Source organism: Colletotrichum destructivum, chromosome 2, assembly GCF_034447905.1.
Source record: "Colletotrichum destructivum chromosome 2, complete sequence".
NCBI lineage: Eukaryota > Fungi > Ascomycota > Sordariomycetes > Glomerellales > Glomerellaceae > Colletotrichum > Colletotrichum destructivum.
In genome coordinates this window covers 3,404,875-3,432,873 of record NC_085897.1, presented here as the reverse complement: position 1 = coordinate 3,432,873, position 27,999 = coordinate 3,404,875, and the positions used below count along the sequence as shown (strand labels likewise).

The window sequence follows — 27,999 nt, the reverse complement described above, 5'->3', positions numbered from 1 at the left end:
CTCTCCGTCTTTCTCTCTATCGCGGGTCCACGGTTCGCCTGTTGGCGAAAAGGGGGCATCTCAGCACATCTCCAATCCAACCCTCACTTACTCACTCCCTCAATGTCAGTCCGGAAGACGCGAGGGCGCAGGATCAATGGCAGAAAGACGAAGGGCGATGCAGGAGTGAGGCACGGGGGTTCCGGCCGGGATGCCGGGCCCTCGGCAGTGGTCTGTGGTGTAAGTTTTTCTAGGCATCGCATGCATTGGGCAAGAGACCTGCACAAAGTTCGACGTACACTGTAGGGCAGAGCAGGGGCTTGATTTGTTCATGTAACTCTGTATTATTTCTGTATCCATACATAGAAGCTACGCCGTTGAGCAGTTACGTTACTCAGGCATGCATGCCTCACCCCCATATCAAACGGTATTACCGATCATCCACGGACTGAAGTCTGTTCTTGGGGGGCCAGTGGTGGTGGATATGTCGGCATCGACGACCGTAGCCAAGCCCCATGATCCCTCTTGGCAGGCGTACGCGTCCACGTCGAAAAGCGTTAGGTTGTCTGCAAGCTCCTCAGCTCGGCAGGTCGTTTGGGGCGGTCTTGAGACCCGTTGCCGAGCCCGGTTGAACGGTTTGGAGGCTGTTCTCCCCCCATTCTTTCTCGGACCACCCTTGCCCGACGTCCAGTCATTGGGACAACACATAGCGCAGCAACAGCACCCGACGTGAAGGATAGCAGGGCGATGCGGTCTCTGAACGCGAGACATATGACTCTTTTTCGCTTCCGTCACCAGTCATCCGGCCGACCCATCTGGGTATGGCTGCATCTTCGCGAGCGAATGCTTCTCGTATGCATGGACGTGGCATTAAGGTATGGAGGCATGACAAAGTGACACTGTTCCTGGTCGTGATATTTTTTTCCAGAGGCGGTTAGGCCCAACCTTGCCGCGAAATCGTTAGCATCCACCGGTAATAAGGCAGAAACTCAATAAACAGGGGTGGTTTTTCGAAGCTCTCAGGGGACCAGGACCTGCCAGGGAAGCTTCCGGTCAGGGCTAATCCGGATTCGACCCCTTTGACCCTGTTTAAATCGGTCGGGTGGACGGCAGCGGACAGGGCGGAGCGCGGGTGCGGCCAAGCACTGCTGCCACCCACCTCACCTCAGTCAAAAATGTCACTATCTAACGAAACGTGAAGCACGTCTCGAACATGCCATGCCCCTCGTGCCACTCGTCCGTCTCTCTCTCTTGACACACACACACACACACACACACACAAGCGCATGCGCATACCCTACACTAGCACACATCTAGGGACTTCAGGATAAGTTAGGATCGTAGGGATCGCCTGAGCCCCATGTTTGAACTCCTATTTCCTATGTAATCCGTTGGACCCCTGCCTACGGCTGCCCTACCAGTTGTCTGTAGTTTAGCGACTTGTCAGAAGGCCCCAGTAAACCATTTAGTCGCCATCAACCAGGTAAATTGATTGGCCTCATCTGTCGCACATACTTTCTCCGTAGTTGGCCTCCCCGCCCGCGGGCGCCTACTCATCCACGGTCCTAAACTACTATTTACCCCGGAAGTGATACAGGAGCGGTTCGCTGGCTGGCAGCCGCCCTACCTACTAAATACCTACCTAAAAGTGACAGTGCCTGCTGACTCAGTGGAGGGTGAGGGGCACTCATCCATCAACGTGTGCTTGTGACCTACCTCCATACCTAGGGAAATAAGTGATTGAGAGCCTCTAGCATCCACCGTCATCCGGTGAGGGGACACCTTTGAAATTGCCTTACCTACAATAGCAACGTCTAGGCTCTTGAGAAGGGGAGGGGACCCTCCCTCCTGAGGCAGGTACCCCGGCTCGTCTCGCGAGTGCGGCGGCAGCTTTCATCCAACCTCACTCGCCCCGTACCTTCCCTGACTGGTCTCGGGTCCATAGTCAATCTGCGCCGGGAGGGAACCCATCGGCGCCCTCACACACGACCTTGAACCTCTGAAGTACACACGAGACACACACATACGCGCACGCACGCACGCGAACATGCACTACACTCGGCCTGCAGGCTTAACTTCGCAACCCAGAATTTAACTGCGAAGCATCCAGTGATCCACTCGCGGAGCCTGTCGCCCTCCGCAATTCAAGAGCCCGGCGGCCCAGAAGTCTTGTCGAAGCTTCTCGCAGCGGACCAACGAGCTTGCCCGTCTCACCAGACCTTCCCCTTCCCGCTTCCTCGCTTGGCTTGGAAACCCTCCCGTTTGCCGCCCGATCTCCTTTCTCTTAGTCTTCCCTGAGAGGGTCTACGCACTTGGTTCGTTGTTTTTCCTTTTCCTGCCGCGACTTCCTGACCGCCCTTCGAAATAAAGAAAAGGGCTTACGCAGCGCCGCGCTTTCTCAGGTTGCCCCTCGATCTTTCTCGGCCTCTGCCGTCTCATCCGTCCTCCCCGTCTCTACACCACTCAACTCACACATCCCCGTCCGCCCTACCAAGTCATCAACCTTGCTCGATTGTAGCCCCATCAACAAGAAAGGGTCACCATGTCTTTCTTCAAGAAGCTCACCAAGGAGTTCGAGGAACTCAAAACCTCCTTCTCCGACGACAAGCCTGCCGAGAAGAAGGAAGAGAAGAAGGACGACCAGCAGCAGCACACCGGTAGGCGACTCCCATGCATCATCAGCTCACTCCCAACCCACACAGAAACAGATGAGAGGCAGGTAGAAACTTGCCACTCATTGTTTGTCGGGCCATCAGGACTCATATACGTCCCTATGGTCATTCTGGTTCTGAGAACCCTGCCTCGTTTATCATCCACCCAAACCAGACACTTTCTGCCTAGCCTTTCTTTACCTAGATACCATCCAGAGCCTACCCATTTACCATTGTCGTTATGATAAGGTTACTGACTCGCATTCTTCCCACCTAGGCGAACGCAACTTCGGTGATCACTCGCAGCAGCAGCAACAGTACGGAGGATACGGCAGCGGCGCTCCCCCCTCCAACTACCCCTACCCCTCGCAGGCACAGCCTCAATCCGGCCCGGACCACGGTTACGGCAGCCAGCCCAGCTACGCCCAGACTCCGCCTCCGGCTCCCCAGTCCGCCGCGCCCCCAATGGCCGCTCCTCCCGTCTCAAGCGGCTGGCTCGTCCAGTGGGACACCACCAACAACCGCTGGTTCTACGTCGACCAGAGCACCGGCCGTTCCCAGTGGGAGCACCCGTCCCCTCCCACCGGCCCCCAGGGCGGATCCTCCTACGCCCCGCCTCCCGTCCCTCCCCACCCTTCCTCCGACACTAGAGCGTTCGGAGGTGACCAGGGCCACGGCTACGGCTCTCCCGCTCCTTCTTACGGCGGTGCTGCCCCCTACGGCGCCCCGTCCTACGGCGGCTCCCCCGCTCCTTACGGCCAGGCTCCCTATGGAGGCGCCCCCTCTCCCTACGGTCAGCCTCCTTACGGCCAGGCTCCTTACGGCCAGGACCCTTACGCCCAGCAGGGTGGCAATAACCCCTACGGCGACAAGGACAAGGAAAAGAAGAGCAACAGCAGCGGCATGCTTCTCGGCGCCGCCGGTGGACTCGCCGTCGGTGCTGTTGGTGGCGCTTTGATCGCGAACGCTCTTAGTAAGTACATCCATCCTTCAAGGACAATTAATAATGCCACCTGGCGTCTTCGCTTTCTGCTGTGTGAGTACTGTATTCGTTAACCGGTCTTTTTACAGACGACTCGGATGACGAGAGCAAGGCCGCCGCTGCTGCCGCTCCTGCCGCGCAGCCTCAATACGGAGGCTACCAGGACCCCTACGCGGACTCTAGCGCTCCTCCCGCTGTTCTCCCGCCCACTGACGCCGATGGCGAGTCTGTGTCTTCCAGCGACCGCGAGGACGTCCAGGACGCCCGCGCCGAGTATGAGGAGGCTTTGGCCGACGCTGCAGACTCAGATGCCAGCAGCAGCGACCACGAGCGTCTCGAGGAGGCCAGAGAGGAGTACGAGGAAACATACGAGGAAGTTTACGGCGATGACGACTAGACCGGCTTCGAGATCGAGTAGGCGTGCGGCGAGAAAGACGTCTTAGACTTCAAAACTCGTAGCGACGACTACATGATGAAGATATGATGGCTCAGCATTGCGTGGCAGTTGGTATGGCATCAAAGGATGCTTCGGCTTGGTCGTTTAGGGACAATCGTTACCTTATCTCATTACTTCGGCTCTCCAGAGCCCCTGAATTTCAGAACGCAAGACGCTTTATTGGTCTTGGCTTAGTTCGTTTTACCCAGCATCACATTGATCGAGTGAAACATGCTTCGGCACCTGGGATCATGGATGGTAAAGACAGCCATGATTCGGAGAAAAGCACTTACGCTACAGCTACGATTATGTCCCTCCTCCCTCTCCTATCGTCCCGATGATACCATCTATTTAATACATCCCACAAATCGATCGGAGCCCGCTGCAAGGTAGGGATAGAAAGCTAATAGTAGAATTCGTTATTGGAACCCCCCCCCCCCCCCCCCGGGGTCCCTTTTTCCTGTAATACAAAATGTGTCTCGGTCATCTCTTGAGGTCGTTGACCGTCGTCTGCGTTCGAGACACGCGATATCGGCCACTGGGGGTGGGTGTTGACGGGAGGTGCCCGGGGCTTTACATAAGGGAAGGGTGTTTAATCCCTTCGATTGGCTGTCCGTCTCCTCGGAGGGTTCGCCGACGGTATTTCTTCTTCCCAAGAGACAAGGCTCTTCCTGCTCCCCGGGATTTGCGGTCATGTATGTACGAGCTCACTGGGGAAGCTGGTCCACATGGGGTGAGATGATTGAAGGTGATCGATCATCTTTGGATGGGGTGTGTGGAGGATGGGTGAGGTTAGGAATAAGGAATCATGGCGATGGAAGTTATGACATGGAGATCCTACGCGTCCATTTGGGGTGAGAGTGCTGAGGCTGTTTGAGTTGGCGAGACAATCCGCTTTCAGTCTTTCACACTCGCCCGTTTTTTGTTTGTTTTTTGGGCAATCTCTCACTCACACTCACACGCTCAGACCACCTCAGCTCCGAAAGGGCAGGGTTTCGCGGGCCGACGCCCAGGGATCACCCCTCCGATTCAGGTACATCAGCGAGCCGATAGGCTGGCTCTTCGGTGCGCTATCGCAATGTTTTTGCTTCCCCCTCCCCCCCAAAAGGAACCGCGAATCATAATGAAACCCTCTCCCGCACACTACAGCCCCCAAGTGCGCACCCCCCTCAAGTATTCCATACCCATCTTCCCCACACTGTCTCAGCGCGCTTTCCCAGCCATCGACTAACGGCATCAAGCAACCACCCCCCCTTCTCCTCCTCCCCAGCCATCCCTTGCGTCCCGCGATGATCCTGTACGGTGCTCTTTTCGGGAGTCTCGACTGAGATGATGGTTTGCCTACGTAGTCTCTCGCCTTTTCACACCTTGGATCCGTCCCTTTCCCCGTGGTCAAAGGCTACAGATGGGAAGGACGACGAGACGCGTTGGTTCGTTTCGAAGAAGGGGGGGATAGCAGCGCTGAGAAAGACTGGTGGTTGCGCCTGAGGTCAAGTTGACGAGGGAGGCTTGGGGGAAAGCCCCTCCCCTATCTTCTGCCCTGCCTTTCGCCTAGATGTGAACGCATATGGTATGGAGACAGAATCGACGGGATCGTACCCGTGGCGGCGTTCCCCAACCATGCCCAGCCTCCTCTTCTCCTCCCCATTTGAGCAAGAGGCGGCTGGGGCTGCGTTTCTACTTTTAGTTCCCGGGTCACTATCGCGATGGGCTGCCGGTGGGTTATCGTTGGCTTTTAAACCGTGAAGAAAGGGGTGGGGGGAGGAGGCTGGGCACGGATGAGGACTGGCGATCCGGGCCGGCGCCCACGCCGGAAGCCAGAATGGTCGCGCGCCACCGCCCGATGGGATGGACGGACGGACAGCGTGGTCTGTGGTAACGGCTGTCGTTGTCGTTGGCCTGGATCATCACACGGATCTCAACGGCTCTGGCTGCGGCTCTTTGGCAGGCGCCACACGGCAAGTAGGTAGGTGGTTGGCTAGCAAACGCCAACGGGGGCGGAGGGGGGGTTAATCGTGTGTTGAGAACCCGCCCTCCGTTGCTCTCAGGCGTTTTTCTGGCCGGGGGCAAGAAGAGTCGGACCTATGTACAGACGGACGGACGGACAGACAGACAAGGCGCACGACGCATGCGGGCTCGAAGTCGACGGCGCTGCATGTACCGAACCATGCAACGCGAGATGATATCAGGGAGTAGGCCCGTCCGCATGTAAGTCCTGCCGCATGCGGCAGCAAAGTTTGCTCACAAAGGAAACGTGGGACGGATGGATGTTTGTATGTCACTGGTCTCTCGTTCGTAACGCTACAAGGCTTGCAAGCTACGGGAAAGCTTCTTCTGGTGTTCCAGCGCACATGGAACGAGGAACGGGACCACAGGTGGATGAAAGGATGATGATGATGATGATAAGATTGCCAACTCAAAAGCTGGTGCAGCTCGAGATCAAGCTCAGGATAGGCCGCGCTGTAAATCGCTCCAAAATGTTTCCCCAAATCAGAACAACGTCAATTCCGGGCGTCTTCCCCGTTAACGGACATTTCACACGCCAGCCACATACGGCATCCCGTGTCATCCCCAAACCAGGAATGATACACGTCGCAAACCCAAAAAAGTGACAATAAATGAACGGATGGAGGCCGACAATAAGGAAATCATCACCAGGTGCCGTGGAGCTTGGTCCTTCGGCTCTTGAGACCAACGTCCCCCTGTAGCATGAGGCTTTTCCATCGCCGTGACAGGCAATTCCTGTCCTTGCCTAGGCTGCGTGCGCAGTCCTGCCACTCCGTCTTGCTGAGCTTGAGCTTCTCGAGCACGAGCTCGACGAGTATGCGGTCTTCCTCGGCGCTCCATGGCTCCCCATCGGCCTCGACCTCTACGCTGGAGCCTTGTGTCTCTTCTGTGTTTTTCATATTGGTGCTTTCGCCGCCATTGAGGAGGTGCAGTGTGTGGTAGTCGGAGCGCTCGAGGCCCAGTGGTATAGCCTCGGGCGCGATGCGCGCGCGCTTAGGCGTGGATGGTGAAGAGGGGACCTGGGAGTTGATGCGGTTCTGATCTTCAGAAATAGATTGGCGCCGCGACGAGATATCGAGGTCGCTCTCGACGTCCCCGTCCGTGTCATCGTCGGCCGCGCGCCGGCGCTTGTTCACGCCACGAGGCGCCGCGCGCTTCGCGATGCGCTTGCGCGCGAGGTGGTCGCTGTTGACGCCGCCGCCATCCTGCTTCGCGCGTGAACGCAGACGAAGCTTTAGAGGAGGAGGCGCGTGGGCAAGGGGCGGCGTTGGCAGCTGCGCTGGTGTGGGCAGCGAGTACTGCTGTGCGTCGTAGGTGGGAGCGGCGATAGGCTGGTGTTGAGGGGTCGAGAGGAGGGCCTGGAGGGAGCGGCAAGTGTCGAAGATGTTGCCGAAGCCGGGGTTCGAAAGGGATGGGGGGCTTGCGGGAGGCGATGCGAACAGGGAGGCCTGGAGGCGCGTGAGAGGCGGCTGCGACGTGTCGCACGAGAAGGCGGAAGGCATGAGCATGTTGGGCGATAGAAACGCGCTTTGTATTGATCTGCCTTGGAAGATGCGATTTCGTGTATGTGGGTTGGCGGGTTCGCGACAGCAAGGAGGCTTTTTTCTCTTTCCTTTTGCTGTTGTGCGCGACTTTGCGACGGGAGGAGAGACGGGGGCGAAGGGTCTTGGAGGAATGCGCCGCGACACTGTAGGGAGAGCGCGCGAAGGGGTTTAAAGGGTGAAGGTGCTAGTCGCGAGGTCAAGCGTCTCGTCCGAAGTATTGGTTCAGGGTTGCTGTATGTTTCAGCGATGGTGAGGAATGCGGGTGAAGCAATAATGTGTGTCTAGGGAGTTGAGGAGTGGTGTGTCGGTGAGAGGGTTCGGCGGGAGCGGCGGTTGTGGATGGGAAGAAGGGAAAGGTTGGCTGGGACCTGGATGTCGGCAAGAGTGAGTGGCAGGTGGCAGATGGGATGGCGGAGGATTAATGGGGACTAATATGTCTGGGAAGGGAGAAAATGGCTTTCCTGGCGGACGGTGTGGGTCAACCTGCACTTGACAGGGTTCGTCCACTGGCTGGGCGCAAGCTGCATACTGCACGTATATTGTGTGTGGTGTGGGTCCCACAGTGTTCGGAAGCGGGTCACCATGTGCTTATATGCAAGCTCTTTCACTGTCTGGGGCATCTTCGGTACGTACTTCCTCAAGTGGTTTTATTGGTTGTTTGTGAGAGAGGGACAGCCCAAGCTTCTGAGCTGACCATCCCGTCAAGTCTTCTTCCCACGAGCCCAACCGCTGGGGAGTTTGTGGCGTGTGTATGCAACTGAATGACTGCGTGGACCTACTTTTTCAAGAACGATGCGAACCTTTCTCAGCACAGACCATACAGTACAGACACGTAACACACCTTGCCGGGGGTTGTGGTGTTGGTAGTGGTTGTGATGGAAGCCTCCCGAAACAGCACCAGAAAAAAAGACAGAAGTATGGTCGAGGTCCCTCCAGACCCCAACGGCTAGACGCGCTACGCGAATGGGTTCGCGATCTCGACCTTGACCTCGACTCCTCCCCTTGCCACACTGTCTCGAGGGCGCACATATTGTTTGTCTCAACCCTCGGGCTGTACCTTGACTCTGGGACGGCTTGCTTGCTTCTTCTTTCAATCGCCCGCTTCCCCCCCCTCGACTCCCTCGCTAACCTGCAGTAGCTGCTCTTTCTCATCCGGTCGTCCATCTGCAAGGGTTATCTCAGAATAGCAAATACGGCCATCAGTTCCAATTCCAACACACACCCCTCCCCCCTTCTTAGCCCTTTTGACCTCGATCTTTTGACTCTGATCCTGTCTCTACCAAAGCGTGCCCTAATACACCTCGCAACTACTCACCGATTGGCAGCCTTAGCCTTGCTCCTTGCTTCTTTCTATCTGTCTCGCCTATCGTGTCCTTTCCGATTCTCCATCTCCAGTGTCTCTCTCTCTCCTCTTTCTCGCGCTAAACCTCGATGGGCTCCGACTAACTTACTCCCTCTCTTTCTCTCCACGCTCATGCAAGGCGGTCTTTAGCCCAATACCAATCCCTCTCATCTACACCTTGTCTCTCCTTTGGCCCCGGCGCCCTTGCCCAATAACAATCACTGGACTAGTATCCGTAGACAAAACCCGTCTCCCTCGTGCTTCTGCGGCCGAAAGAGAGAGCTGCAAGTCATGTAAGACAGTCGGTCCCTCGCGAACTTTGACTCTTCTTCACCTTGGGTCGCCCCCTCCCGCTTAACTCCCGTGCCGTCGGGAAACGCAGAGTAGACGCCGCTGTCTGTTCGTTCTCTTTAGGTCGCCTACGTTAGCTCATAATATGGTGCTAGAAATAGTGCGGTTCGCACCCTCCCTTTCGTGGGACACCCACGTAAAATGGGAGAGATCGGGCATTCGTCCATCTCGCCTCTGTAGCCTCTTCAGAGCCTAGCTTGATCCAGGGGAGGCGTCTATCCACGCGCGTGCTGCCCATCTTTTTCGGCAATGATTGATTCACACTCCTCTCAATCAAAAGTCCCCCTCTCTTCTGGTTCTGGTCGTTGCGCATTGCTTCAAAGATCATGTTGCCGCTTGGTCTAGGAAGCGAAGTGCACCAGCCGATCGCTGACAGGCAAGCAAACCATCTTCTATCCATCCGGAAGATTCGAGGAGTGGATCAGAAAGAGGAACCGTCCAGCTCGTGTTCCAAGCCGGGTCTTGAGAGTAAAGCGTGCTTCCCATGCCGTGTCACCGATCACCGCTTCCATTTATACTTCCTCGCCCAATCCCAGGTCTCCACTCCGGAGGACGCACCGTGCTGCGCAAAGGGTTCTCGGGCGCGAGTTGTCCGCGGCATGAGCCTGCAGTCCGTATGTAGGCCGGCCAGCTGCTGCTCTGCCTCCTTCGTCTGGTTTGCTGTCCACGTTCCTGTGGTCCACATCCCCAGTCCCGCCCACGGCTCCTGAGCAGAGTCAGTCCTCGTCCGTCCATCTTAATGCTCGTGTCGAAGGATGTTCTGCTTAGCTCCTACGACGGCGTCATAGTCTATGGTCCTAGCACACCACTTTCCCGGCTGCAACTTGATATGTGTCGTAAGCAGTCGGGACTTTGAAGGCAGCAAATCCTCTCGGAAGCTTGTTTTCAACGCGGTTTCCCGAATGACCATTTCGTCACACCCACTGGCCATGCCATCGCTTGTAGTGAGTGGTCCGAATGATACATGACTCGGAGGGGTTCGCCGCTCCCGGCCAGGCCACGAATGGTTGATTGATTGCTTCCGAAACTTCCGCTTCAGAGGATGCTTGATATCCTTGTCACCCATCAACCGCCCTCGTGACACACCTCGTCTCTGTCTTGGGACATCATGGAAGCGGCCACGGGGTTCTATGGGCGCGTGGACGGGCGGTGTGATAGCTGTGATTGTGATGATAGTGCGCTGCTGCTGCTGCTGACATTCGATGGCACATTGTCACAAAAGAGCGTATGCCCCACGAGGGCGCAACGATTGTATCAGAAACAAATGGGGGGGTACCGAAGCCCTTGACTCAATGAGGGGCAGGCTTTAATGGCTTGCATCAGAAACGTGGGTAATCGCTCCCCTCTACCCCGCCCCTCTTCCCACTTTCGCGATTTCGACATGGGAGCCGGCCATGTTCGTTCTCATATCGCGATTATCAAGTGGAAGGTCACCGACGGCTTTCGTCTGTTCCCGTAGACAGCCAGACGGTGATGGTATCCCAAGTCCGAGTTTGGCATCACCGCCTGGGGAGTAGGTGAGAGCGCCATTCAAGTGACCGAATGAGCACACCGAAAGGTACAGAAATTCTGCGATCGCCGTCGTGACTCAACCAGCCCAGCGCACTCGACGCCACACCACCAACGGCCGTCGGGAAAAGGTATCAGACAGGACAGGTGAAAAGAGCAGAACCAGGAATGAAGAGGTGGGCGGCCCCGTTGGGAAACTCTAACGATGCCGACGGCGCGTCGTCGCGAGCCGCACGCGTCTGTCACGTCAAAGACACGTCTTCTCAGCGGGGTCGCGTTTAATTGTCTGCAGCACCCATTGACGAATCAGCAGGGGGGCCTGGCCCATCGTCTCACGTCATTGGCTCATTGTTCCCAAGCCGTTTCATCCCACACAGTGCGCCTTTGGTGCGGCGGTGTGGGTCGACGCTTGGAAAGGTACGTATCGCGCCATGCCAACGTCACTCGTCAACTTTTTCTTCTCTCTAACTTCACCTCGTGGGCAGTGCTATGTTGCGCCCGCCATCCTGTTTCGAGAGGGCTTCTAGACCCAGTCTGATTGTGGGCTCGTGGAGAAGGTCGGAGGCTGTGGTCGTTTCTGGCCATGGCTGGGGGTTTCCCCGTCGGATGTCGTGCGCAAACGCAGCCCTCTCGTGGACCCTACCTATCTTTTTTTCGCAGGCCAGCATCCCCTCCCGAGTCACCATAGTAACTATCGTTCCGCGTCCAGCCGCCAGCCAATCTCTTTCGTTGCGCAAACCCGTTGCGAAAAGTCGTCCTGGCAACCATCGGATGCGCTCGATTGCGGGATATTAACGCTCCAGCTAACCCACTGCCGCCCGTGATCAGAAAGGGTCTGCCGGTCGATCCCGCGAAGCTCTGACCGTCCACCTGGTGCGGAAAATCTGCGCAACCTTACCCGGCAGCGCCCGTTTTGGCGACGACGAGGAGCTTGAATTGCCTCCCACGGAGCCGATTCTGATTTCAGCCCTAACCCGTGTACACTCTTCGTGACTTGCACTTGGGTTCACTCTCCGGTGACTATGGACCAAAATCTTTTAATGCGCGGAACATCGTTCTGCCGTGTTCCTGATGGATGTTTACTCTGCTCATTGAACACGACCTCAAATGGGCATCTTCTAAACACCACATCCTTCTACATCAGACGGTCAATACTATTCTCGGTTTGCGCTACCTCGTCTTCAGAACTCCTTGGTTCCCTGCCGCAAAGTGGTGTTTTTTTAAATCACTGTCCCTTTTAAAGTGCAGACCTACTCAGTATCTCGCCCATGTACTATTAGAACAAATGCCCTTATAGGCGAAGCAATAGGCCCAAATTCGTGGTTCGTGCACCTAGTTTCAGCGCGCGATTCTTCTTCTGTGAGAATTCGTCTGACCACTTATTATATTGTGCTGATGTCAAAAGGCAGCGCTCAGTCACAACGACATTCGGACGCACAATATCTGTATTGCTGCATCGATTTTCGGGTGATACTATTCATCTATACCAACCATATCCCCATTATTCGAGTTTCAAAATCGTTGTTGAAGATTAGTGAGTGTCGTCTTATGCTTTCTTGATCCAGCACCGCTATCTTATCATGTTCAGTGCCCTCTTCGATCTAACGTTGCGCGTAATAGCGGTCCGTACAACCTCAGTCTCGCCCCTGCAACATCGGGGTAAGATCAAGTGCATTCCAGTCAAGTAGAATCCCAGCAAAAAACAAAGAGAGAAGCCTCCCAGTTTCGGTAAGCTTGAGCGGGTGGTGTCAACTTCGACACAACAACGGACAGGCACTCTCGAACTTAAATGGTCACAACCATGCTTTGCATCATCTTCCTGCGTAGAGTTGCGGTAGCTCTCTCTCCGGACCCCCACTGAGCGTCTCTATCTTGTCTCTATCAAGTTGAACGTGTCTCGTGTCTTTTATGCCTCTCATTTAGAAGAGGATCTGAGAGAGTCTCACTCCTCCATGCCACACTCTGTATTGATAGAGCTTCCCTTCCCCTCTTCGTCTTTCCAAAGCATAACTAGAGCCTTTTCTTGTCTTTAGTCTCACTCAATAAGAAAACACATGTTCTTTTGTTGTAATTCTTGACATTACCAATCTGTCAGCTTTGTTCATGGTTGCTAATGCCACCATTTGTTAACATCTGATCACATAGAATATCTGTTGCTTGTTACTAGCATTCACACAGCATAAATTAGAACTCCAGGTATTATCTAACATTTATCAGTTAGAAGCTGACTCTCTTTAATTGTTCAATTGCTGACGATGGCGGAAACCTAGGTCTCTCTCATTGCCGAGTGATTCCCCCCTGTTTCGTCCAGCAAACCTGATGGAGCTATGGTATGAGCCCAGCTTCTGATTGAGCAAAGTCCACGAGTTTATGACTCTGTATGAGGAAACCCAATGAGACTATCGTGCCCCTGTTGCCATACATAAGAGATTGACTTCACAGCTGACCAGAAACAAGGTTCTTGTGAAAACAATTGACCATGTTTAACTGTCAAGAGTTGTCACCCCTTTCTTCATAGAAAGAACACTACTAAGTATCGTCATAGGTGATCATGGTCACATACATTTTCTTTGGTGATTTGTGAATCGATATCTTCAAATCTCTTTCTTTTGGAGATTGGTCCGGAGCTGTCACTGAGTCCTTCCCTCTGTGATAACCACTCATGCCCACCACAAACGGCCAGAACCTCTCCCCCTACTTCCTTTGCAATACGAGGACTCCGTCTCTCTTCATTAACCGTATGCCCCGTCTGTCCTCCTAACTGGCGAGAGCTACCTTATCTTCTGTTCAGACTGGGCGAGAGCTCCTTGCCCAGCTTTAGACCTTGCCCTTTCCTCTGTTTTGTTTTGTTTCCATACTCAAACTCTTCGCCTCGACACCACTCGAGTTTCCCCTCGTCCTTCACCTTACCCCGTCCCATCATCACCAACCACAGCTTTTGCATCCTTTCCGGCTGCTCTCGTCTCCTCTATTTTCAGTTGTTCGAAAGACGGCATTTGGTATCTTACTCTCATTCTCGGAATATCCATTCTTAGCATTACCATCGCTCGTCATGGACAGCAAGATCGTCACTCAGGGCATGAAGCAGCTCCGGCAGCACAAGAAGACCAATTACCATACTAATGGTGAGGGTAAGCTGGGGGTCTGGATGAAGCAGAGACTTTGTCACCAGTGGGCGCCGAGCCAGGGCGGTTACGTCGAGTGCCGCGGCTGCAACAAGGTCGCTGTTGATCATTGCGAGAAGCAAGCTGATGATCAGGTCACTCATCAGGCGTGCGTCGAATGCCTCGTTGCCATCTGCCGTGACTGTGTGGTTGCCGGTCACATGGATCTCATTCCCGATCATCCGCAGAAGACTGTTGATGAGCTTGAGTGGAAGCGCCATTCTGTCATTGTTGCTAACGACCCCAACCATGTCCCCACGAAGACCAACATCATCGCGTCCAGCACTGGCTTGGATGCCCAGGGCACCACCGTGGTGGCCACTCCCGTCCGGCAGAGGCCCGCTAGTCTCGCTGGCTCCTCGTCGGCCGTCAACAACACGCGTGGCTCTACAACCTCTTCATCCCATAAAGTCAAGGGAAAGGCTACACCGGCCCTTACTGGTTCCTCTGGCGGTCCCAAGAAAATTCAGGTAACGCCTCCGCTTCACCATACCCGCTCACCCATTCACTTGTGGCCTGAGACTGATTATTCACCTACTTTCCTTTTTCGTACTATACAGACCACTCCCACGAGCAACAAATTTTCTGCGCCTACACTGTCAACTCCAACCAAGAAATCCAAGAGACCTTCTAAGAAGGTTATCGTCATCTCCGAGAGCGGTTCAGATCCTGACTACGAGATGGATCCCTCCAGCACCGGCTCCTCGGACAAGGAGTACGTCCTGCGCGCTGATCTCAGCTGCAAGCCCTCTGCCAACTCTCTCTCCCCCGAGAAAGACGACGGCGAGACGGCTGAACCCATCGGAACTCCCATCAAAAATACCCCCATCACCTCCGTTGGTCTCGCCAAATCTCGTCCCGTCCGCACTGCCGCTATTCAGACGTACGAGAAAATGCGCCTGGCCAACTCCAAGAAGCAGCGCGACGCTGAAGAGCTCGGCGACATCTTTGATGAGGCTCAAAACACCAAGCCTGGCCTGAAGATGGCTGGTTTCGTCCAGAACGCTCCCATCACTCCCGACGTTTCTTCCGTCACTCGCGACGCCAAGGTATAATGAAACACTCTCGCCCCGCCTCACACACATTTTGCATTTGGCTAATAATGTTATCTAAGAACTTTGGCTTCGTTCAGAAGGGTGCCGTTTACGGCGGCAACGCCTATCTGCACGGTCCTGAGTATGCTCAGCAGGTCGTTGGCTATGATGCCATGAGCCTGCCCGAACTTCACCCTGGTGCCGGATCCAAGGGCCAGTGGAAGGCCACCGAGTCTCTCGCCGCCGCAGGCCCGGCTGATGATAAGAAGCGAGCCGTTGCCGTCCCAGTCGAGGAGGCTCCCGCCGCCAAACGTCAGAACACTTCGACGCAGTCGTTCATCCCGGCGAGCAAGGCCGAGCTTGCTGCTGCCTCCACCAACGCGATCAAGGAGGCCGAGGCTTCGATCCGCAGCGCATCTCATCAGATCACTCCGGCCGAGCGCGACGCCAACCGCGTCTTTGTGACGGCCGATCTCGAGGGTCTCGCTGCCGCCATCGAGAACAAGGTCCGTTTGCGTCTGTCGCTGACTGGCCCTTGCACGGTGCAGGATATAGAGATCGAGCTCCGTAACGCCATCCACGGAGCTTGGGTCAGCAACATGGCCCTTACCCGTATCAAGCGCACTGACGGCGACGTTGCCGCCATGCAGCTTTTTCGTGGCTACGCCAACCTCGTCATGATGAGGCTGAAGATCAAAGGCACCGGCCTCCTCAAGAACTGGATCGATGCCACCGAGAAGGATATGCAAGACAAAGCCACATACGTCCCCGATGAGCTGCGAATTGAGGTAAGCAAAGGGATTCTATCTGGCAGAGGTCGCAAGAAGGTTGCTGACTTGCACAAATAGACCATCAAGCCAGTCTCCCAGCAGGGTCTCAAGTATAAGATCGGAGAGACGGACGTCCAAATGGCAAACATCTTGGTCGACATGAAGAATTCCACTCGCTAAAGGGATCGTTCCATCCGAATTGCAGAGAGAGAGAGGATATTGCTGTCATTGTTGCCGTATACGGTCTCTATACTCTTTGCGACGTCAATTCGGACTCGCATTCAGTGATAAGACTGGGACGGAGTTGGTTTTGCTTCGTGGATTCGTCTCAACCCTCATACTCTCTTTTGCTGTTTCGTCTCTTCTATTCACGGCTTGGCATCGGAGGTTGGCATCGGAGGTTTCTGGCGTTGGCAGAGTCGGAATCCAGGGTTGGGTCGGCCTAAGGTTTGGGTTCGATAGTTTTTTCGAGATACCCCCCTCAGTTAAGAATCGTCTTTCGATAGGAAAGATCGGCGTTGGGTCACGGTCAAGGGTTTGGGACGACGGTTGGGTTTGGTTTTTGGCTCCGGCTTCAGATACCCCCATTTCTTTACCTTGCTCCTTGCTACCAAGGGCTCTCAGGGCTAGTTAAACAGCTTGCAAAAATCGACATAGAGATCGACTATACTTGCTTCGGTGTGTTTTGCTTCTCGTGAGAGTGAATATGTGATATATCTTGATGTGCATTTAGAAAGGAACTTCTGAGTCTAGGGGGTTCACAGTTCGCTCCGGCCATCCTGGATCGTTACAAATACTAGCGAGCAGCTCTCTGTAGTTACCGTTCTTCTTCGTAAAGAAAAGGAAGCTGAGATTAGCTGATGGTAGCATGTCTGGAAGTGCGTCAAGGAAGTCGACCAATTCTTGTTTTGGCTAATGAGAAAGCGCGAGAGCCCGAAAAGCGTCAGATTCTCTCACGCCTCAACGGATAAAGTCGAAAGAAATGGGACAAAATGATCTGTGAGGTCATGCGGTGGCCATGAACTCAGCTTCGACGGGTCAGTATTTGTGTCTTCTTCGAACGCCACGCTGTCTGTTCTTCAAAGCCTCCTGCTCCAAGCCTTGCATCCAATTCTGGTTCCATCCTCTGGGGTTGGCCAGCCGCGAGAGAGGCGAGCCCCGTCGAGAGTAGACCCGTCGAGAGTAGATTTTATTGGCATGTTGACATAGAAGGTGCTTACAAGAAGACGTTGGCGTACTAGTTTGTTTCCGTCGTATTGTTGGTTCGTAAGACTTGGCGTATTAGTCGTTCGTCTTGGATGGAGCGCCACTCCGGTAATCCCCGGACAATCTCTATTCTCTCGGACATCCCTGCCGGAACCGACAGCCATGGCGACGAGAAGGCGGTAGGGGCAAATATACAAGTGGAGGGAACTTGTGGCAACGAAGGGAGTAATACGTAAAAAACGAATCTTGTTGCATATCCCCCTAGAAAATCGCAAAACGTATTCAATACCTCCGGCCATCTCTCATTGCAGAGTTTCTGGCACTGTCTCCTAGTCCAAGGCGCCAGTGGCATCGGTTCTTCTAGTTCGTGTTGACTTGGGTGCTGATTTCTCATTTTCTTTTTCAATGGAAGAGCCGAACCAGAGCCTTTGATACGAAGGACACAACCATAAATCTCGGCCTTGGAGGCGAACTCACATTCCATCGCGAGCGAGAACTCAACATGACCCCCCAAATAAAACCTGCATGGCACGCAATGTGGCAGGGAAGTATCATGTCAACGGACCGGTGCCTCCACGGTTCGCGCTCGTCGCGAACTTGTAACATCGTGACGCCAGAAATTCTGAATACAATACATCTACTGTACTGGAGTTGCAGAAGCAACTGTGAATCCGAGTGTAGCAAGGATCAATGATACGTACATTTGGTCGTGGGTTGGCTACCTTTTCTACGATGGACACTTACCAGACCGAGCACGAGCACGATCTACCTAGCGATTGTTGTCTTATCATCATGACGCCCACGTCTTCTCTTCTTGCAAGAGGATTTGCATGTAGTAACCCTACAAGAGGCAGAGGAGGCAACGGTTGATGGGTTATGAGAAGGGGCCTATGGAGTGGTGTACGAATGATCGCAAATATCTTTTCAAACGTGATATCCTCCCTCATCGGTTGTCCCACGTACTCTTTTCGTCCGGATATCACCCCCCACTCGATATCTCACATGCGAGCGACAAATCGGTCAACTCGTTCCTTGAGTCAGCACGCGGCGCAATAATCGACAGGCCGCGAAACGGCAACTCGAAGCAAAGATTGACAGGATGCGTGTGGTTAACCTCATCCAACCGAAACAAGACTGTGAGATATCCGTAGCTACTCTCAATGCTAGCATTTTGAAGTTGAGCATCGTCGGTATGCCTGTTATCAACACGAACAACGACGCCTATCGCCACTGCAGACCCTGCCGAGACGAGCAACCAAGCAGCATCCACACCAACGCAGCTCTCTACTACATACAGCCGCAAGAAGCTGCACCAAATCGATAGTAGAAAGGCGTTCAAAAAAATAAAAATAAAAATGAGAATGGGGATGAAACCACAATGGCTGGGAAAAGGTTAAGGGCGGCAAAGTAGGACAAGATCGTGAGAACGGGTGGGAAGGGGGGGGGGGGGGGGGGGGGGGGCGATAGGGTTTACCAAAAAGACGAAAAATAATAAAAGACATACAACACCAGGTATTCGCTGGTGGCCGGATTAGTAGTTGGGTCGGTGACGACCAGCGAATACCTGGTGTTGTATGTTGATTTGTCATTTTGTTTTGGGACGGAGCTGATGGAATGTTGATGGAAGAAACATGATGCTGTCACCGGATTGCTAGAATGCAGGTTCTTCCCCAGCAGCGTACGGTATCCTTCATTTTCTCATGCTGCTACCAAACCCGTCGAGTGTGAAGATGGCCCAAAGGAACGATATGCCTTGCCTACATCTCTGTGTCTGCTCCCTACCACTGGTGCCACCAATTAAGCTACATGACCCCCTCACTGCACCTTTCCACCTCTGAGATGCTGCTCAATTCATCTTCCTGCAGCATCGGTTTTGCTGTTTGATGGATGTGATGCCAGCCGGTTTGGACGTCCTTCCTAGTGACATGATCAATATGGGATACGTTGGGGAGGGGAGGGGGGCGTCACATCACGCCCGAAGGACTTACCGTCGGTTGCTTTCCTGCTTCCCTCCTACACCATCACGAATCGTCAGGTTCTTGATCACCTGCGAGCCGGCTCAATGATCACTCCTTCTTCTGTTATCCTTCCTGCCATGACGATGCGCGCCACTCTTGCTCCGCCATGCCTCTGATCCATCCTACCACCGTCTCGTGCCTCCCTAACAGGATGCCAGTGCTGCCTTGTTTAGTTCGCCAGGAAAGACCAATCCTTCTGCTTCTTGCATTTTCCCTGTCCTCCATGTTCTGTCTGATCAAGGGCCGCCCGGGAACACAAATGGGAAGGTTCTGGGCCACCTTCTGCGAGCCGGCTCCCTGACCACTGCCCCTTCCGTCACCCTTCCTGCCTTCAGGCAACACTGACGATGCGCGCCATTCCTGCCATGCCTTTAGTTCTTTCACCGTCTTGCGCCTCTCTGGCAGGAAGTTAGTGCTGCGTTGATCGGTTCGTCGGGAAACATCACTCCTTCTGCTTCTTACCACCGGTCTCCATGTTCTAGCTGATTGGGGCCCTCCCTGGAAGGGTATAAATGTCTGCCTCCCCCCCCCCGACATCTCCTCCTCTTCTTCTTTTCCTCTTTATCCATCTTCTTCACCTGCTTTCGCAGTGGGCTGTGTGCTGCAAGCTGATCAAGAGAGCTTGGGCACGACGGACCTGGCGGTCCCCCTTTCACTAACCCCGCCAGGCTTCGAAGGTAAGGCGGCCACAGTTTTGGGTTCTGTTTAACCTGGTATTACACTCTATCCAGGTCGGACTCTTCTTCCTTCTTCTTCTTCTTCTTTTCATTGTCTTCGCCGGCTGGTCCAGCGGGATGAAGAAGAGATCTCTGGCGATGCTGAGTCCTACTGCTGTTGGGCTGTTATCCATCCTGTATCCATCTTCTTCACCTACCTACTCACGCAACAGACTGCGTGCCGCACGTTTGAAGTACTTATTCTTCTTTTCCCTGACGAACTTCTGGTAGTCGGCTTCCGCTAGTTTCGGCTGTGTGCCGCGAGCTGATCAAGAAAGCTTGGGTCATGATGCTCTTCTTCTTTTCCTATCCATGCTTAATCTGGGTCTTGTTTGGACTTGACTAGGGGGGCTGCTTGGCCTTGACATTGTTCGACCTGGCCGTGTGCCACGAGCTGATCAAGAGGGCTTGCATCATGACGTTCTTGTACTTTTCATGCTTGATCTTCTTGGGAGTGGTGTAAACCTTCTGTAGGCCCTCGGTTCTTGTGCTCTCGGAATTGGGTCGTAATGCGATGGGAAATAGTTCTAAGGAAGATGGAAGTGATGGGAGATTTCCTGTGGGCGGTGCAGCTTCTTATAGGAATAGACATGGGGTTGGTGCAAAAATCGTCTTTTGGCACCTTGAAGGGTCTGGTGAGTCACTGCCCATGTTCACGTATCCTCGTCCACGGTTACTAGCAAGCTTGTGTGTCGTCAGGGTTTACGGTGCCACAAAGGTTAGGGAGGACCAGACGCACAGCGAACCATGGCTACAAGAGATCATTGTCAAACTTCATTGCAAAAATCCCCGACCGTAAGTCGTGGCGTTGACTTGGATCCAGCCGGGTAACCAGCATCCCTTCTGCCATTGCGATTGTTGCACGTCAGGAGAAACTCTAGTCCAGCCGCTGAGAGCATGTGAACGGAACTTGCTAGCATAGTGTGAAAGAGAACCTTGCCTGGTCCGGATCCGTGGACGATGGAGATGGTACCCAGGCCCATGCATCGTAGTAGATGGTTTGGTCTGTGGACAACGAGGTCAACCGATTACAGCCCACCTGCCAGCCCTCACTTGCTTATCTATGGGAGAGCGGACGGGATCCCGAGTTCTCCATTGGGTATGGTCTTATGTGACTGAACGACGGAACGAAGTTGTTCATGTAGCTACGGAGTTTGGGCTGGCGCATTGTCTTTGGGATAGCTACACGCACAGGGTTTACTGATGTTTTAGCTACACCTCATGTTTTTATCAATTATCATACTACTTATTGCAGGGCTGGTACTGTAGATATAATCCTAAAACTGTTAGGATATCCTAGACAAGTCTTGAGTCTTGGGGGCTGCTATAGATATATCGCGACAAGAGAGCAGTCGCTAAGAGCAAAATGAGTCGTACTTTGACTTGATAGGAAGAAGTGGACGGATAAACTATTGTACCTGCCTCTGTCGTAATTCAGGGCTTATGCTTTTCATAACTCAAGTTATGATCCGTAGCCATGTACTGGCAGGAGGAGGACCAAGCTACCTGACTCTTGGTATGCCTCTCATCTTAGAACTCTTCCAAACCCGGCACCTACTCCTTCCTTAAGCCGTATAACAATGGCAAAAAGAGGGACAACTGTGGCACAAAACTTGCCGTCGAGGAAAAGCAGGCCTGCCCAGTCAAGCACTCATTAGTTTGGGAAATCCTTCTTCCCAAAGTCATCCTGCCTAGATACCTGCCATATAAGACCTTCCCAGACCAAACATCCTTTCTCCACAAGCCCAGCGGGATCTCTCTCCGAGCTCCTCCATCCGAGATGCCGACCGCCAAAAAACGACAGACTACGCCCGAAAAACCGGTGAAGAATATCATAAAAGGTCCTTTTGGTGACCAAAAAGGCCACTACACCTTCGAAACCGGAAAGATGGGTCTGGAGAAGGCCGACTTCAGGCACGTCGCCGAGCAGCGATTCCCCGATGACGCAATCCGCGTCAAGGAGGTGAGGCGGCGCATGACTCCGGGGACAGACGGCGCGGAAGAGGGGCTGACTGGTTGGCTTCTAGTCTTCTGAGGGCAGCAAGTAGTACTGTAGCGTCTCGCGACGACCGAACGACGAGGGCCGGCGAGCCATCACGCACAGGCTGCAAAGCATCATCAGGGCCGCAGAGGAGGGAGCGGTCCGGGTCGGCAAGGGCGTGGAGGATGCTAAAGAGGCAGAGTTCAAGAAAAAAGAAGAGGAGTACGCTTTCGATCTATGAAATGTGAAGAACACTACTTTGTACAGAATGAACGATGAGACTTGCGCCAATGCTCTAGTAACTGAATCCAGAATCCCACCAGTGCTGTCCAGTATGCCAGTGACCGATCGCTTCCATGTCGGGCTTCCACCAAGAGACCTCACCACGTCCGAATCCCAACGCTCTTACGACAGAGAGAGGAACAGGCTCCATGAGCCAAAGACCGGTCTGCGCAAAGTCGTCCGCCAGCGACCGAACGGTAACATGCAGCCACGCGACCACGTAAAGAAGGTTTCCAAGCCTCCTTAAGACTCGAGGTAGCTTCGAGATATGGGGTTTCAGAGCGGTGCAGAACAACTGCTGGATCAAAACGCCTACACCTGACAGCCAGAAGAAGAGGGCAGGCTTCCACCACTTCGTCTCGGGGATCGAGCTGACACTTCCGGCACCGTGGAGCAGGCCCGACAGAAGGAAGGCAATCAGCATGCCAATCATCTTCGTGCTCCGCGCCCTCTTTTCCAAATAGCCATGCTTCACGGCAAAGTTGACCGGCGCGGAGAAGGCGTGCCGGAAGGTCTGATGCCACCAAGCACCCCAAAAGCCAGCCAAGCCCCTGTCCAGAATTTGGGTAAAGGAGCCGAACACTGTCGAATACTGCCACAGCTCACCCCGCATGGGGAAGAACTTGCTGAGAGCGTAGTACTGGAAAAGGTCATGAACGCCGAAGACCATGACCAGAGCAGAGTATATGGCGCCAATGACGGCAGCATGTCGGTACACAGGAAGAACCCAGGATGGGAGAGCCGCGAGGTGAGGAGGGAGAGGCAATGAACTATTGCCGAGGACAAAGTAGGGATCCTCTATGATGGTGACTTTGAATATGTCTAATAGGAGGTATGCAAACCCAATGGGGATAAGCTTCCTTCGCAAGAATTCGTTCTCGTCTTTGTAGGTCTGGCATCCAGCGAATGTCTCTAACGGGATGGTGTCCATCTTGACCATCTCGCCCGTGCCCGGGCGAGATGGTGGAGCCGGACTGGGGACCGACGGGACAGCCCAAGACCAACCTGTCTCTGGTTAGCGATGCTCATTTCGATGCGGGAGGACGATGACGCTTACCGACTCCCCTGAAGTTGGTGTAGAGGTCAATTACCCAGCCGAGTCTCTCAAGGAAAGTGCCATTCTCGGGGTAAGCCTGCCAGTAATATTCGTACTCGTCGAGATTGACCTCTGGCGCTGTTACTCGGCCAGCTCTTCGCTTTTTGCTGCCAACTCGCCTTCTGAGGCCCGGTACGTTCGGCGAGGCAGAGCGATCTCCGGGTGAGCTTGATCTGCTAGAAGGCTCGGAGGATTTCGATGACGACGTTGGCTTCGTGGCCTTTCTGCGAACGACTCTTTCGTAATCAAACTGCGGAGCCGTGAACACCAGCATGGTGACGTTGGACATGATTCCCCAAAATGCTGATAGACCGGCAGTATATGACATAGACATGTTCGTGCTGGAGGTGTCCTTCAAGATGTCGAGGTTGAACATGATGATATAACCAAGAACAAGCCATCTCGCGTGGTAGAGCCATGGCCTCTTCGTGTGCGGGATGGTCATGTATAGAATGGGTACGATGAAAGTTGCAAATATGGCGTACGGCAGCACAAACGGCCTCGCTTCGCCGGCCGCGACGCGGGCTTTGAAGGCAGCGCGGTAGGTGTCGCGGACGATGGTAGCAAGAACCGGAGAGCTGACGTTGGCGAGACTTGGCTTAGTAATGTTGGCGAGGACCGGCGTGGCGAGGTCGGGTAAGCCTAGCGTGGTGGTGATGCCAGCTGCCATGATGGTTTTCGCTGCAAGGTTATTTCTTCAACGGTGAAGAGTTGGGTCAGTCCCGACGATCTTTATGTTGTAGATTCTAGGCGCTGAGAAGACAGTGGTGGTGAAGGGGACAGAAGGACGTATAAATAAACGTAAATGTAGCCACGGCTGTCTGTATGTCTGACTCGGGATATCCCCCAAGCTGAGTGAGACACAGCAAACCCTCCAAAGGCGTGAAGCTAATGTGAGCCGGTACGGGCAAAAAACCCCAGGATCCTGTAGCCAAGGAGGTTGGAAATAGCAATTCGTGGGAAATGCTGTAGGGAAGATGGTGCGCCCCCGACCTCGATGTTTGATACCGGAGCAAGGAGTATCATGCAAGCTACTTCCCGATACCTCGTGGTTTCGTTTGGGCACGTCTAAGAACCGAACGCGAGTACGGCTGGAAAGCGAGCAGTGCGGGAGAGATCAACAGCCCGCAGCCGAGCAAGAGAAAGATAGGACAGGGGGAAGGGATGAATAGTTTAAAGCCTCGGAACCGTGAATGCGATGGGCTGAAGGTGTGCGACATATGGCGTGTGTGGGTAAGATGGGTGAAGGGTTTATGGGTGTATGAGAGTGTGTGGGAGTGTGCGTGTCGGCTCTTCTCATCTTCGTCCACGACGCATGGTAGGCCGGGATTGTTTTGCCCCTTTGGAAACAAAAAGGGGATCTCAAATAGGTAGCAGAATGGTGAAAAGAAGGGTGGATGGGATGACACAAGTAATGCGAGCTAGGATGGGCAGAGTATCGGGGTTGGTTGATGAAGTCAGACACCTAGCGGGCGACGTAGCAACACGGGGCAATAACGGGGAAAAGAGAGGACGAATGGACGAATGGACGAACAGAAAAAGGCAATGACCGCGTTAGATCCTCTCGCATTTAGAATTTTGTGTTTGTGTCGCTTAAAAAGTCGGTTCGAGTCGCCGCATCTTTTCGTCTGACGTCAATCGAGTCTCCTCCGGACGATGAAAATGCCGGAGTCCAGTAGTCATTCGCTTGCCCAAGCCAAAAGGCAAAAGAAAGAAAGGCACCTCTTTCGCGCCCCGTTGCATGGGGGGGAAAAAAGGCAAAAGTGCAGGAACCCCACGTCACGTCTCCGGGCCGCCACCACCTAATCACCTACTGTGCAGGTATAGTAACCACCTCACCAACACGGCATCACGGCATCTGCATCGGAGGTGATGGGTCCTTCCCTGAACACTCATCGGCGAGGCGGGGTGGGCCCTGCCCGGACTGAAGGTGACGAATCATGACCAGCGCCCCCACTAACTGCTCGCAATGGTCTGATTCGCCAATGATGCCTCCTGCCCCCAAGCACCGGCAACCAGCACTACAGTACAATGTAAATGCACCAGCGTCATTGAGGGTTTTTCAGCACAGACAGGAGCGACCATTCACTGTTCCCATCCCTTTTACGCGTTGCGTGAACAACCTGGAAACAAACAAACATGTCTTCCGCAAGGGCAGTGCGTATTCGTACAGGGACAAAATTAAGCTCCCGCCCGCGCCATCATCCCTGTCAGCCTAAACATACGAGGTACGAGGGCGCTGCTTGGCTGGCCACGACGGCCCGGATCGAAAGTGGCAACCCTAGAGAAAACGACCTGAGAGAAGCGACGCGAAAAGAAGGCTGCGGCTCACGGGAGCCAAATGCTGTCAACCCAAAGTCTCAACCTTGGTCGTTCAAAGGGCAGTAGAAGGCGCGCGGGGGAGGGGGGGGACAAAGGACATCGAATCGTTAACCTGCTTAGCCAGATTGTATTGTATTATTCGATTCTGATCAGATTTAGGTTGCGACCCTACTTTTCGGATAACTTTGTCCCTCAAACCAACACACTTGCGGTACCATGTGCTTAAAAATCAGCACTGAGACGATGATGCGGTTACGAACCCTCTGCCTGCCCAGCACCTCGTGCTCCGTCTCGCCCTCCATCTCGTCGACGATCCCATCGGGGTAAAGGTGTCGCTGCCGTGACACTCATCTTGCCCTTCTCGGGGCGCCGTATGGTTTCCCAAGCGACAGCACCTAACCACCATGACCTCGACGTCAACGTCGGAGGATCCCTGACTGGGCCGGAAACACCCTCGTCCACCATCGGAACCTCTGGCGAGTTCGATACCGTCTTGGTGACTGTCGGAGCCCTGTGCATCGAGGACGCGGATGCCAGTGCTGCCGCCATATTGGTCCTCTCTGTGTCTGACCGAGACTTGTCTTGCCCGGCCGAGTCCCTCGCGATCGGCATCCATCTCTTAACCCGAGAAGCCCACGTGTAACAATTGTTCGCACCTTCGCCGCCACCGCCGCCACCACCGCCACCGACCCTGCCAGTGCTGCGCCGCCCGCGATTCTCTATTGACTTGACGAGGATGATCGTCGCAATCGTCATGAGCACGCTCGCGACAGCCCATGTTCCGAACGCCGCCACCGAAAAATTGAAAATCGGAACGGCGCTTTCGGACGTGCTTCCGGTAACCTTCTTCTCGTTTTCGCTCGCAAGATCTTGAAACTTAACAATGTCCGTACTCAGCACGGCCTGCTCACACGGTCATTGGTGTCAGCATCCCATTGGCGCATTCGGTTTCCATCCCCGTATCTACCTCCCGCCCGCGCATCCACCGGGGTTTTCTCAACTTACCGACACCACCGTAACCGGCAACAGAATCAAGGCTATGAAAGACAATTGCTTCATCGCAGACGAGTCTTCTGCTGTCAGCTCGGCGATTGTCTTAGTCTGCTGACTCGCGTGGTGCGCTTGTAGCCGTTGAATCTACGATTTTCAGCTCCGTGTCTCTCACCTCATCCCGGGCCGCGCCACTCACGTATACTTCTCGGTTCTTGGCGAGCTTATCCAGAGCTAGCGCCCTGTCCAGCAAGTCTTGCAGTTCTTCAATCACCAACGTTACCTTTTCTGCAAAGTCTTGGACATGCACACGGATCTTGTCGGCTTGGCGATCTTCCAGAACCTCGAGGTCCCCATACACCTCGTCATTGATGAATTTCAGAAGCCGCCGGAGGACCCGAAGATTATTTTCGGCTCTCAGAACACCGCCGTACCGTGATTCCATCAGAAAAGCCATTCTCCGCAGGTCTTGGGCGTGTACAGCCATGCTCGATTGACATCTCGAAAACTTGCGACTCACCAGGTCGGATAGCCTTCTCTCCGTGTCTTGGAGATGATGCGAAAACATTCCAATAGACCACCGGGCGACGGCAAGGAGACAGCTCAGACTAACACGAAAACGCTCATGGATATCGAGGCACGTAAGCGTAGACATGTCGCTCGCCAGGCCACCCTTCAACGTATTCCAGAGCAGATTTTGTGTCCCCTTGCCTTTCTCCGGATGATAGCACCTCGGGCTCACGAGCAACCATACCGCTGTGCCCTCCACAAAATCGAAGTGAAGGTACACGACGGCAGAGTGCGTCTCCCACCGAGGCGTCCGTTCGGGATCGGACTCTCTGGGCAACGCGTGGAGAGGGTATTCGCGGATGCTGAACAGCGTGAGGCAAACTTGCACGTGCGTGCCGCTGCGGCCTAGTCCCATGAGGCTCGGCTGCCGTCGCAGAGGCTGAAGCGTCGAGCGACCAACGAATCCTGCAAAACTTATGCTACTGGCGAAGCTCCAGGCTTCGCTACCGCTCGTGAGGAAGCTCAGGAAATTTGCCGGAACTTGGTGATACGTGAGTATTTCTAGTAGGACGTCTTCCTCGACGTGGAGCGTCATCGAAGTCGGCCAAAGACGTTCGAGAAGGCTTCATTGTGTCAGCATATCCCAACATAAGCTATTTGCTTCGAACGGGATGACTCACGTGACGCGCAGTGGCGGATCTTTCACAAGACCGCTATGCTATGTCGTAGATTCGGCTGGGCTCGGCCATGACAACTTGGTTCGAAGCCCCGCCACGTCGCGGACAAGGCTCAGCTTGCACTTCCGCGTGCGATGTGAAGCCGGTGCTTTTTCTGATGTTAGGTTCGTGAGCCAGCTGTCAGCTTTGGTCCCGGCAACCTCACCGGAGGCGGGACCAGAGTCGTGGTTCGCCCCAACGTCGAGAATCGCCAGCGGCTCCCGCTGCTCTAGAACCGCATCAAATATCCGTGTCTTGGTCTCGGCGTAGTGATCGCGCCGCTCTTTGATCGCCGAGGCCTCCTCATCCTGCCAGAGCAAGGTGTCCGGGTACGCCGAGGCGACGGCGAGCTTCTCCAGGAAGCGGGTTTCTTGGTCGGCCATCATGTCGAAA

The 27,999-nt window shown here is 54.3% G+C and overlaps 11 protein-coding genes across 11 annotated transcripts; 5 read left to right on the top strand and 6 right to left on the bottom strand.

Moving 5' to 3' along the window:
* The first annotated feature begins 1,896 nt into the window (after nucleotides 1-1,896).
* Nucleotides 1,897-5,699, top strand: CDEST_03259 (Putative WW domain-containing protein). The gene is made up of 4 exons (XM_062919418.1): nucleotides 1,897-2,636; nucleotides 2,908-3,603; nucleotides 3,702-5,113; nucleotides 5,198-5,699. The coding sequence occupies exons 1-3, from the start codon at nucleotides 2,522-2,524 to the stop codon at nucleotides 4,007-4,009; spliced, it is 1,119 nt and encodes a 372-aa protein (XP_062775469.1). The 5' UTR covers nucleotides 1,897-2,521; the 3' UTR covers nucleotides 4,010-5,113; nucleotides 5,198-5,699.
* Nucleotides 5,700-6,342: 643 nt separating this feature from the next.
* Nucleotides 6,343-7,984, bottom strand: CDEST_03258 (Putative SANT/Myb domain-containing protein). Its single transcript, XM_062919417.1, has one exon. It carries the CDS (start codon nucleotides 7,561-7,563, stop codon nucleotides 6,700-6,702), a length of 864 nt encoding a protein of 287 aa, XP_062775468.1. The 5' UTR covers nucleotides 7,564-7,984; the 3' UTR covers nucleotides 6,343-6,699.
* Nucleotides 7,985-8,843: 859 nt separating this feature from the next.
* CDEST_03257 (uncharacterized protein) lies at nucleotides 8,844-9,752 on the bottom strand. Its single transcript, XM_062919416.1, has 2 exons — nucleotides 9,406-9,752; nucleotides 8,844-9,349 (listed from the first exon to the last, which is right to left on the bottom strand). The coding sequence occupies exons 1-2, from the start codon at nucleotides 9,690-9,692 to the stop codon at nucleotides 9,160-9,162; spliced, it is 477 nt and encodes a 158-aa protein (XP_062775467.1). The 5' UTR covers nucleotides 9,693-9,752; the 3' UTR covers nucleotides 8,844-9,159.
* Nucleotides 9,753-11,831: 2,079 nt separating this feature from the next.
* Nucleotides 11,832-12,839, top strand: CDEST_03256 (uncharacterized protein). The gene has a single exon (XM_062919415.1). It carries the CDS (start codon nucleotides 11,877-11,879, stop codon nucleotides 12,096-12,098), a length of 222 nt encoding a protein of 73 aa, XP_062775466.1. The 5' UTR covers nucleotides 11,832-11,876; the 3' UTR covers nucleotides 12,099-12,839.
* Nucleotides 12,840-13,853: 1,014 nt separating this feature from the next.
* Nucleotides 13,854-15,949, top strand: CDEST_03255 (uncharacterized protein; the record flags this gene model as incomplete). The annotated part of the gene is made up of 3 exons (XM_062919414.1): nucleotides 13,854-15,014; nucleotides 15,080-15,787; nucleotides 15,848-15,949. 3 exons carry the CDS (start codon nucleotides 13,854-13,856, stop codon nucleotides 15,947-15,949), a joined length of 1,971 nt encoding a protein of 656 aa, XP_062775465.1.
* Nucleotides 15,950-18,699: 2,750 nt separating this feature from the next.
* Nucleotides 18,700-20,259, bottom strand: CDEST_03254 (uncharacterized protein). The gene is made up of 3 exons (XM_062919413.1): nucleotides 19,456-20,259; nucleotides 18,964-19,387; nucleotides 18,700-18,892 (listed from the first exon to the last, which is right to left on the bottom strand). Exons 1-2 carry the CDS (start codon nucleotides 19,560-19,562, stop codon nucleotides 19,057-19,059), a joined length of 438 nt encoding a protein of 145 aa, XP_062775464.1. The 5' UTR covers nucleotides 19,563-20,259; the 3' UTR covers nucleotides 18,700-18,892; nucleotides 18,964-19,056.
* A 1,230-nt stretch (nucleotides 20,260-21,489) lies between these two features.
* On the top strand, nucleotides 21,490-21,931 carry CDEST_03253 (uncharacterized protein; the record flags this gene model as incomplete). Its single annotated transcript, XM_062919412.1, has 2 exons — nucleotides 21,490-21,672; nucleotides 21,758-21,931. The coding sequence occupies 2 exons, from the start codon at nucleotides 21,490-21,492 to the stop codon at nucleotides 21,929-21,931; spliced, it is 357 nt and encodes a 118-aa protein (XP_062775463.1).
* On the bottom strand, nucleotides 21,918-24,750 carry CDEST_03252 (Putative Wax synthase domain-containing protein). Its single transcript, XM_062919411.1, has 2 exons — nucleotides 23,030-24,750; nucleotides 21,918-22,977 (listed from the first exon to the last, which is right to left on the bottom strand). The coding sequence occupies exons 1-2, from the start codon at nucleotides 23,736-23,738 to the stop codon at nucleotides 21,986-21,988; spliced, it is 1,701 nt and encodes a 566-aa protein (XP_062775462.1). The 5' UTR covers nucleotides 23,739-24,750; the 3' UTR covers nucleotides 21,918-21,985.
* A 399-nt stretch (nucleotides 24,751-25,149) lies between these two features.
* Nucleotides 25,150-26,083, top strand: CDEST_03251 (uncharacterized protein). The gene has a single exon (XM_062919410.1). The coding sequence runs from the start codon at nucleotides 25,764-25,766 to the stop codon at nucleotides 26,031-26,033; it is 270 nt and encodes an 89-aa protein (XP_062775461.1). The 5' UTR covers nucleotides 25,150-25,763; the 3' UTR covers nucleotides 26,034-26,083.
* Nucleotides 26,084-26,086: 3 nt separating this feature from the next.
* Nucleotides 26,087-27,571, bottom strand: CDEST_03250 (uncharacterized protein). The gene is made up of 3 exons (XM_062919409.1): nucleotide 27,571; nucleotides 26,396-27,513; nucleotides 26,087-26,293 (listed from the first exon to the last, which is right to left on the bottom strand). The coding sequence occupies exon 2, from the start codon at nucleotides 27,483-27,485 to the stop codon at nucleotides 26,487-26,489; it is 999 nt and encodes a 332-aa protein (XP_062775460.1). The 5' UTR covers nucleotides 27,486-27,513; nucleotide 27,571; the 3' UTR covers nucleotides 26,087-26,293; nucleotides 26,396-26,486.
* A 36-nt stretch (nucleotides 27,572-27,607) lies between these two features.
* On the bottom strand, nucleotides 27,608-27,999 carry CDEST_03249 (uncharacterized protein). The gene has a single exon (XM_062919408.1). The coding sequence runs from the start codon at nucleotides 27,990-27,992 to the stop codon at nucleotides 27,609-27,611; it is 384 nt and encodes a 127-aa protein (XP_062775459.1). The 5' UTR covers nucleotides 27,993-27,999; the 3' UTR covers nucleotide 27,608.